At 40.0% G+C, this 10,377-nt stretch overlaps 1 protein-coding gene and 1 pseudogene across 2 annotated transcripts; one reads left to right on the plus strand and one right to left on the minus strand.

The window, feature by feature from the left end:
• Positions 1 to 1,211: 1,211 nt before the first annotated feature.
• LOC308632425 (MAP/microtubule affinity-regulating kinase 3-like) lies at positions 1,212 to 3,229 on the minus strand (annotated as a pseudogene). Its single transcript has one exon. The product of its transcript is annotated as an MAP/microtubule affinity-regulating kinase 3-like (transcript).
• A 3,903-nt stretch (positions 3,230 to 7,132) lies between these two features.
• On the plus strand, positions 7,133 to 10,146 carry LOC308632354 (zinc finger protein 106-like). The gene is given in 3 exon segments (XM_081264406.1): positions 7,133 to 7,440; positions 7,444 to 9,204; positions 9,434 to 10,146. Coding segments are annotated over 3 exon segments (2,625 nt in total). The 5' UTR covers positions 7,133 to 7,278; the 3' UTR covers positions 10,136 to 10,146.
• The last annotated feature ends 231 nt before the right edge of the window (positions 10,147 to 10,377 follow it).

Genomic DNA, 10,377 nt, shown 5'->3' on the forward strand with positions numbered 1-10,377 from the left:
GACAATGACTGTCTGGAGCAGCAATTGAATTAGGGTTCTTGAAATTTCCTGTGACAGAGGCCATGGCTGTCTTGGCCACATTAAGTGGAGAGCATGTTAATGGAGATGGATTACCTCTGAATTGAAAGCCACTGATGGAGCACTCTAGTGTTAGAATTTCCAGGTCTCAAATGTGTCTTTCTTTGTTTCTTAATTTTTTGGGTTCCCATGACTTTAAGGCATTCATAGTAATGTCCATCTTCTACTCCCAGGCTTGGTATTCTTTTCCTCAGATTTTAATGTCATGATGTAGAAGATGTCAGGTGGAAATGACAATGCCTGTCTGAAGCCCTGGATTAGGGTTCTTGAAATGTTCTATGACAGAGGCCATGGCTGGTCTTTGGCACTCTCAGTGGGAAAGCACCTGTGGAGACTGCCCAGGTGCTATGGGGACCATCTGTTCAAACAGAGGTTCTGTTTCAGCCATGGAGTTCTTCACTTTTTGACCATGTGGTTTGGAAGCCAGATGTGGGAGTTAGAAGTTTATCAAAGCAAGCTGGTAATAATAATCAGTTGCTTATATTTATGACCTTGGTTTTGCTTGCTTTGCACAAACTTTCTCACAAAAACCCTTTTCTTCCTCACACTGAGATGGCTTGTGGTCATTGCATTCCACAGTGTAATAGCCTGTTTGGATCCCATCTGCTGCCACCTGCAGGGTGGTTAATTGATAAAACCAGATGAGGGGCCATGGAGGATGAGAAAAGACAGAAACCCAAGGGGAGAAAAAGCTGGAACTGGATGTGTATTACACTCTGGTAGAGTGAAATGACTACGAGCCAGCTCAACATGTTTGTTATATATAAGTTTTATCATTAAAAAGGTTTTTTTGTGAGAAAATTTGTGCATAGCAAGCAAAACCAAGGTCATATGTATGACCAGTCCAATTATGATTAGCAGCTTGTGCCCATAATGTTCCACTCCTGAGCCCTGCCATCTGAACCTCAAGTTCAAAAACTGAATAGCGCCTTGGTTGGCACAGAATTTCCTTTGGAACAGGTCTTCACCCAAGTACTGGGCAGACTTGACCAGCACCTTGTATCAAGTATTCCCATGAGGGGCTTCACTTCCCAGGACAATAAAGAACCATAATTTAATCAGTGCTCCCAATAATTGCCTAAATGTTATTTTATATGTCCATCTGTGTTGAGGAAACCTCTTCAAGTTGCTGCTTAATTTACATCATAATGGCTGGGTTACAGTTTTAGCTTACTGGCAATTTTAGAAACAATATTTTTGAATGCCGTGAATTTCTCTGATATCAGCTTGAACCGGACCCCGTTCAGAGACAGTCTGGGAAGTTTGCATACCTCCATCTCTCGCTGAAGCACTTTCTCGCTGTACCCATCTCCATGGATGCAGAAGAGCAGAAAGGGCATCTTGTGCATGTACTGGCAGTTGTTGGCATCTAGCACCTTGTGGATTTCCCTCATGATGTCACTAGGATCCATGGCACTGGTGAGTTTCATGCTCCAGGTGAAGTGCAGGGAGTGAAATTTTGCTTGTTGGTTCTCCGTTCTCTGCTCAGCAGAGACATGATGACTTGAACTCTTATATCTCAGGGTCTTCTCAGACTCAGTTGGAGGTCTTCTTGTAAATTTTGATGTTAATTTAGTAAAAACATTAGTGGTGCCTTTTCTTTGAGTCTGGGACAATGGTTCAGCTTGATGGAAGCAGCTGGGTGAGGCCAGAGGACCTTCATGTGTTCCATTTTGGGATTCCCGGGGCTGACAGCAGGACATTCTATGAAGGCAGTGCCTCTCAGGAAGCAGATGTAGCCCCAGGTGGAGGTACTTCAGACAATGTGGGTTGAAGCCACTGGAGGGCTCTGACCAGGGAAGGTGCTGTTGTTCTGACCATTCTGGCTCACTGAACGTCTGTCTACTTTGGTTGTTTTGTGGCAAATGTACTTACTCCACAGTGTCATCCCTCCAGATGGTGTCCTGCTCTTGTAGGCAGCAGGTATTTTCTTGAATTCAGGAGTCTCCAGCTCCTTGGGGCTGGTGGTGATCCCAGGTATGGGCCTGGCTGGAGAAATTCCCTTTTCTCCCACAACACTGCCACTAGATTTCTTGGAGGCCATTTGATGTTCTTTAAGGTGACTTATCGGCAGTGCTGGTCAGATATGGCCCAATTCCAGCATGGTCCAGGTACTGTGTCTGCTTCTGACTTGAAATGCTTCACTTCACTTTGTGGTGAGGAGGCTGGCTGGTGCTCTTTCTGAGAACCCTGCTTGGCTGCAGCTTAGCAAATCCAGATGTTTCTGTGGGAGATGGCCACCTCTGGAGCAACAAAGGGTTGGAGTACATCATGGTCTCTGTTGATCCATCTGCCTCCCATAATTTTGGCCAGAGTAATTTGTTTAGTTGCATTAAGCACCAGGAAGCATTTCAGAAGATTTTCACATTATGTTGACATGTACAAAGGGATTCAGTATCAAACTTGTAACACTCTGTCTCTAACTTCTTTCAGATTTTCCGCAACAAAAGGATGCGACCCGGTGACTAGGGTGTACAAAACCACGCCAAATCTCCGCACATCGACTTCTGGACCATTGTACTTTATGTACTGGAAGAGCTCTGGGGCTGCATAGGGAGGACTGCCACAAAACGTGTGGAGTTTACACCCAAATGTAAACTCATTGCTGAGTCCAAAATCCATAGCTTGATGTTCATCTGTGCTTCTAAGAACAGATTCTCCACCTTCAGGTCTTGGTGGGCTACCTGCTTTTAGTGACAATACTGGACTGCAGACACAATCTGCTGGAATTTAGTTCTTGCCTCCTCTTCTTACAGTCTTCCTTTCTCTGACAGATAGTTCAAAATTTCACCTCCACTGGCATATGCCAGTACAAACAGAGTGCTTTTTGTGTCAATAACTTCAAAGAGCTTCACAATGTGTGGATGATTTAACATCTTTAGGATTCTGACCTCTCTGTATAGCTTTTGTAGAACTTCTGGCTTTAGGTGTCTTTTTTCAATGATCTTTATTGCCACTTTTTTCCTATAAGGATGTGATGGGCCAGCTTGACTTTTATGAAGGTCCCCTTGCCGATAGTTTTCACCACTCTGTAATTTCCAATGCAAGGCTGCTCACCTGTAGAGGAAGCTATGGCTTTTCTACACTGTGCTCCAGAGTGGCTGGTGGGGGAGTTGTCTTCTGACTGTCTATCTCCATGCAAGCTGTGCATAGTTTGACCCAAGTTCTTTATCATTGAATGTCTTCAATGATATGGGTGTCAATACAGTGGGTCTGGCTTTTACTGACATGTTTAGGATAGGTGAGGGCTAGACAAAGGAAGGGGAAACAAGGAAAGAGTTGGAGATAGGTTGGGGGAAAGAATGCTATCAAAAATAGCCACAAATGCCTTTTACAACCAAAGATAGTGCCCAGTTCAAATAATTGCTCTGGGTAAATTGAATACCAAAAGGCAAATGAGAAGTAGTTCTAGGCCCACTCATTTCTAGGATTCGCAGTCAATGCAGTCATAAATGTACTGACTGCTTAAAGAGTGATCATATGCACGCTAAGGGGATCAAGGATACAGGCAGTTACTCTGTCTATGGAACTTGACAGTTTGCAGGTCAAGACCTGATGAAAATAAAAAACTATTTTTTTCCAGAAATATGCAGCTGGACATAAACACACTTTACCAATCAATTTGGATGGTGAAGTTGATTGGTGGAAGCACTGGGGTTGTAAGAGTGGTCCACTTTACCTTTTGAATATAACCTTGGTTGCCTTTTTTAAAAGGGAAATGTTTTCCTTTCCCACTTCTCTCTACCTCCCACCTTAACCTGGATACAGGGAACAAGATTACCTTGAGTTATCTGTTCTCCACAGGAAGGAGAAGACACCAGAAGAACTAGGAACTGATGATCTCCCATATAAACTAGTTAATCATAACACACCATCAGGATGCACCTGGGACCCCCTCTCAGGGCACACCAGGAATGGAGCCTTTGAAAAGCTTCCTTAAAAACACTCTCGTTTCCCTTATGGGCAGAATCAAAGCTTCTGGCAAAGGAGCCCCTTGTGTTTCCCCTTTGCTGGCAAAGCCATAAACCTCCTCCTACCTTTATCTCAAAACCTTCTCCTCATTATTGGATTGCCATCAGGGACAATGCCCAAGGTTTTTGATAACAGGTCAGGGACCCAGGCTCTAGTGTATTGCTCTTCTGCTTTTTTTTTCTAGTGTCTTTAAAATCAAAAGTCTTCAAAACTTCTTTTTTCAATAATTGTAGATTTAGGGGCCACAATATGCAAATACTAGTTTCACCTCTCTTCTTTATAAAAGTTGTCTTCATTTCTGCCAAATACATGTATGTTTAAAAGAGATTATTAATTTATTTCAGGTATTGAACATGTTGGCTTTTTAATATCAGTAAAGAAACAAAATAAAATGTGTCACACATGTGGCCAGTTAAGACTTACTAGTCATTCTCAAAATAAACCCTGATGCAATTACAAGTGCAGTTGCACTCCATCTGCTGAAATTTTACATCTTACCCTGTGATATGAATTTTGGAAATTAAGTAATTTTTTGAACAAATACAAAATATTCAAAAATGTGCCTGGCATATGGTTTGTACTCATTAAATACTTGTGGAATAAATGGTTTACCATTGCTTTGTATTCTTAATTACCAGAAGAGTGTGTGTGTGTGTGTGCGTGCGTGCGTGTGTGTGTGTGTGTGTATGGGCACATGCACATTGGTGCAGCATTTCTTTGTTAACAGCAGTCTTGTTGTCCATATTGAATGCTTTCACACATTATATTCTAAAAGTGCTATATACATCTGGTGTCAATGTAACAGTGGTTCACCTTTTGCTTTGAATGGAGCTCTTGCTGCTCTGCCCCTGTAACTCATTTTAAAAATAGATATGTGTTTTTCTCTTCTTCTCTCCCTGCTCCTCCCTTATTTCAGGGGGAACAAGATTACATTACCTTTTTCCCCATTTCAGGCAGATTTATCTTTTCTACAGTTCACACACACCAAAGGAATCCAGAGTTTGGGGATGGTACCAGAAGATCTCAGAAATGACCCTCTCCCAAATTAACAAGTGAATTCCAACTTCAGACAGATAACATGTAGAATGTAGCATTTGAATCACCTCTTCATAAGCCCTGTGTTCTTGCTGATAGGAAGAATCACACACAGCCTTTGGGACAGAAGGCTCCTGTGTTTCTCCTTTGTTAGCAAAGCAATGAGCCTTCTTTTCCTTTTTTTCTCAAAATCATGTCCTCCTTATTGGATTGGCATCAAGGACCAGGACTGAGCTCTCAGCAATATCAAGATCAATATCAGATTTGTACAATAACTGTTAAATATTCTCCCCCATTCAGGGGCTGTACTGTGAATAATTTTACCTTTTCTCAATGATTCATGTTCATCTTAACAGCATCAATAAATGCTAATTGTTTAATGTCATTATAAGATTTTAAGTCTTAAGGACCTTCCCTCAGGGGCTTTCATAGGGATCGGACAGATTGTTTTCTTTTTATTTTTTGTTTTATTGACATTAAACGACCACTGAAAAACTTGAATTATTTTGTCTGAATTTTATGATGTTACCAGATAATTTAATATTCAAACTGAAACATTTTGAGCATGGGAAGAAAAGGGCACAAGAAATGTTCAATAATAAAATTATACATTTTTGTAATATTTCATATGAGCTGATAATTAGCTTTATTTTCTCAGTTTATCTATATAAATGGTACTGTTAAAAACTTATGATTCTACTAAAACAATAGTTCCATTTAAAATAAGTAATGGTTTTATTTACTATAATGGTTCTAGTCAAAAACTCATTTAAAAAACATTTTATAAAAATCAAAATACCATAAGTCTGTATATATCAATGTGTCCTTATATTGGTTATGAACTATTCGAGGCAGAATGATAGTCCTTTGCGTACACCCATGTTCTTTAATCAGATTCGTAACCTCATGTGTTCCCTAATGTCATGTCATAAGTCTGTTTCTGAACAATATATTTTTAAACCATGATCGCTTTTAAATATTTTATACATTTTCCACAATCTTGATCATAGTTAAATTATATAATTAATATTTGCTTATATTGAAGTTCTCAGTTGACTCTTTTCCATATACTACAATATTTTTAATCAAAGAAGCAATGTCTCTACAACTACTGATGTATCTGTTAAAGTCAGTGAAAATTATTATAAATAAAGAATATTTTAAATTCAAATTTTTAATTAAGAATGTGTAAATATTTTAGCCAAGTATTTTATAGGTTTCTTTTCTGTTCAAAGTGCCTCTCTTCATCAATTTTTTTTACCATGCAAAATGTATTAATATGTTATTTCTTTTTGTTTCTTTTTAAACTAGTGCCAAAGTTAGATGTTATGAAACTAGAATCTTCCTTTGTTTCATTTCAGAAAGGCTACTATGAGTTGATTGTATCTTCTTTCCAAACTCATATTGAAATTTAATGTGATTGTAATAGTATTAAGAGGTAAATTTATTCAGATGATGCAGCTCTGCTCTCATAAATGGATTAAATGGATTCTGCTGTTATAGTGGGAGTAGGATTTCATAACAGAGAAAGTTAGTGCCCTCTTACTTTTCCACCCTCTGCCATTGGATGGCCCAGCAAGAAAGCAATCACCCAATGCAATCCTCTGGATCTTGGACTCCCAGCCTCCAGAACTGTAAAATATAAATTTCAGTTCTTTATAGATTACCCAGTCTGTGGTATGCTACTATCACAGTACACAATAACAAAGGCAAGAGCACAGAATCTGTGATTTTCTAATTAAAACTAAATTTTCATCAAGTTTTTTCACAATCAAGGTTCCATCCGACAATTTCAGAATTTTCAAATTAAGACTAGAAAGCCTATACACACATTATTCATTTGCTGAATTTGTCCCTTGACTTTTGTACGTAGAGATTCTGTTTGTAAGCTTAGTGCTCAATAATCAAAATTTGCTAAAAATATTCAAAAGGTGATCTTTTTAATCATTCAACTTATTGAATACATTAGTTAAAGATTTCTAACTTAAAAGCATTAGAAAAATTTCCTCTTACAACAAATAGCTACAAGATCTCTTTCTCGGGCGGCGGCGGAGGCGGAGGCAGTGGCGGAGCCCGGCAGGGAGCGGGTCCGGAGCGGGCCACCGGACCCGAAGCCGAGGGGGGCGTCAGGGAGCTCCCTTGCCGGGCCTTTGGCGGCCTGATGGAGTAAGAGGGGTTGGCTGTGAATGTTTGATGTTGAGTGCTTCAGATCTGGTCACTATGGTACGAGAACGAAAATGCATATTGTGCCACATTGCATACAGCTCAGAAAAGGAGATGGACGAACACATGCGGAGCATGTTGCATCACAGGGGACTTGGAAACCTGAAGGGCAGGAACAGTAGTCATGAGTGCTGAGTATGCGGGGTCACAGAAGTGGGTCTTTCTGCATATGCAAAGCACATTTCTGGCCAGTTGCACAAAGATAATGTGGATGCTCAGGACAGAGAAGATGATGGGAAGGGAGAGGAAGAGGAGGAAGATTATTTTGACAAGGAACTCGTTCAGTTAATGAAACAAAGGAAAGAACAAAGTCGACAAGATGAGCCTTCCAATAGCAGCCAAGAAATAAACTCTGATGACAGGCAACCTCAATGGAGACGAGAAGACCGAATCCCTTACCAAGACAGAGAGAGTTACAGCCAGCCAGTGAGGCATCATCGTGGACCTCCACAGAGAGATTGGAAATGGGAGAAAGATGGCTTTAATAACAATAGAAAAAATAGCTTTTCACATTGTTTGAGAAATAGTGGTGGACCAAGAGGATGTTCTGGGTGGCATAAAGGTGTTGCAAGAAGTTCCTCAACCTGGTTTCACAACCACAGTAATTCTGGAGGTGGTTGGCATTCAAATAGTGGGATGGTAGATTGGAATTATAACAGTACAGGAAGGAATTCCAGTTGGCATTCTGAAGGAACAGGTGGCTTTTCCAGTTGGCATATGAACAACAGTAACGGAAACTGGAAATCCAATGTATGTAGTACAAATAGTTGGAATTACAATGGCCCTGGAGACAAATTTCAACCAGGCAGAAACAGAAATTCTAACTATCAAATGGAGGACATGACTATGCTTTGGAACAAGAAATCTATTAAGTCAAGCAAATATAATCCAGAGAGATATAAATGGCAGTGGCAAGACAATGACAAAATTGGTACAGTTGCCACATACAAAAGTCCTTCTGAAGAAGGATTTACAAGTGATAAATTTCCTTCAGAAGGCTTACTTGACTTCAATTTTGAGCAGCCAGAAAGCCAAACCACTAGGCAGGCAGACAGTGCAGCTTCCAAAAGTAGTGGAAAGAATGGCAGTGTAGCAAGGGAAAAGCCTCGTCGCTGGACTCCATATCCTTCCCAGAAAACTCTGGATTTACAGTCAGGATTGAAAGAAGTCACCAGTAACAAGTCAGAAATAATAGATAAACCTCTCTTTGATTTTAGCTTGATTACCGCAGGAATACAAGAACCTCAAACTGATGAAACAAATATCTCCCCAATACTAAAAACACAAAAAGAAATACATACTGGATCTCTTAATCACAAAACCACTTCTGACTGCACTGTTTCCTATGAGGTGGTAAGAGATTGCCCCATTGCAGAAAAACCTGAACAAAAGCATGATTCAAATAGGATTCCTTCATTGAAATCCCCACTCCTTCCACTTCCAGCCACTAAATCAGTTTCTCAAAAGCAAGATTCAAAGAATCCTTCAAACACCAAAGCAAATTCTTTTTCCCCTGGAGAACACTCAGATCCCTTGAACAAACCCACTTTAGAAGATAGACAAGGTTCTCCTTACATATCCAAATTGCGAAGTTCATGTCCTCATGTTTTAAAAGGGAATACAACTACATCTGGCACTCAAAAAAAAAAAAAAACTGATGATAATTTAAATGAAACATTACAAAAAGCCAAAGAAGTGCCAGAGTGTCATGAGACATTGCAAAATCCACTTCTTAGCACTTCTAAGAGGACCAGTAACTTTGCAAAAGCAAGTAGGAATGTAGAAGAGTCTGAAAAGGGATCTTTGAAGATTGAGTTTCAAGTGCATGCATTAGAAGATGAAAGTGATGGAGAGACATCTGATGTAGAAAAGCATGGAACAAAAATTGGAACTCTCTGGGCTGGGGATGTGGCTCAAGCGGTAGCGCGCTCGCCTGGCATGCGTGCGGCCCGGGTTCGATCCTCAGCACCACATACCAACAAAGATGTTGTGTCTGCCGAGAACTAAAAAATAAATATTAAAATTCTCTCTCTCTCTCTCTCTCTCTCTCTCTCTCTCTCTCTCTCTCTCTCTTTCTGTCTCCTCTCTCACTCTCTCTTTAAAAAAAAAAAAAATTGGAACTCTGGGTTGTGCAACTACAGAAGTTTTATCCTGCAGCACTCACACTGTTGAAGAGAAAGAACAGGATGAACAGATCTTGAAAACACCTCGGAAATTTTCCACCTCTCCTTGTAATTCCGCAGTTCACCAGAATGAGTCTGAGTTACAAATGGCATCTGCAGCTAGTCCACACTCTGGCTTATTGCTAGACTTGAAATCTCTAGAAGATGGACAGGATGACAACCCTATTAAATCTCACATATCTTTCGAAACAGAAGGCTTTGAGAGTACTAGTTTAGATGCTGAGCTTCAAAAAAGTGATATTAGTCAGCCCTCTGGTCCTCTCTTGCCTGAACTAAGCAAGCTTGGCTTTCCTGCCTCACTTCAGAGAGATCTAACCCGGCACATTAGTTTGAAGAGCAAAACTGGAGCACACCTTCCTGAGCCAAACCTCAATAGTGCTCGCCGTATTCGCAATATTAGTGGTCATCGAAAGAGTGAAACAGAGAAGGAGTCTGGACTCAAACCAACCCTACGACAGATTCTAAATGCATCTCGGAGAAATGTCAACTGGGAACAGGTCATTCAGCAAGTAACCAAGAAAAAACAAGAGCTAGGCAAAGGCTTACCCAGGTGTGTGCCTCTTTTCAGTATCTGTGTTCTTTCTTGCTTTCTTTTAAAGGTATCCTTTGACCTGGGTCAAGAGAATTCTGCTTGTTCCTTTTAATTAAATGTTTGCCAAAAAAAAAAAAAAAAAAAGATCTCTTTCTCCAGTCTATTTTGTGTGCATACTTCTATATTGTGTTTTTGTGTATACATATGTAAATAAATTAGATTTAACCTAAATGAGATTCCTCGTAAATGTGTTTTTTTAAGGAGAAATCTGATTAATTTAAAAAGTACAAGTGCTAAGGCATCAACTGCTAAATATAAAATCAAGTATCCTAACTTTTTAAATTCTATAAGGTA

This window comes from Spermophilus citellus, assembly GCF_964194105.1.
Source record: "Spermophilus citellus genome assembly, chromosome: 13".
In the NCBI taxonomy this organism is placed as follows: domain Eukaryota; kingdom Metazoa; phylum Chordata; class Mammalia; order Rodentia; family Sciuridae; genus Spermophilus; species Spermophilus citellus.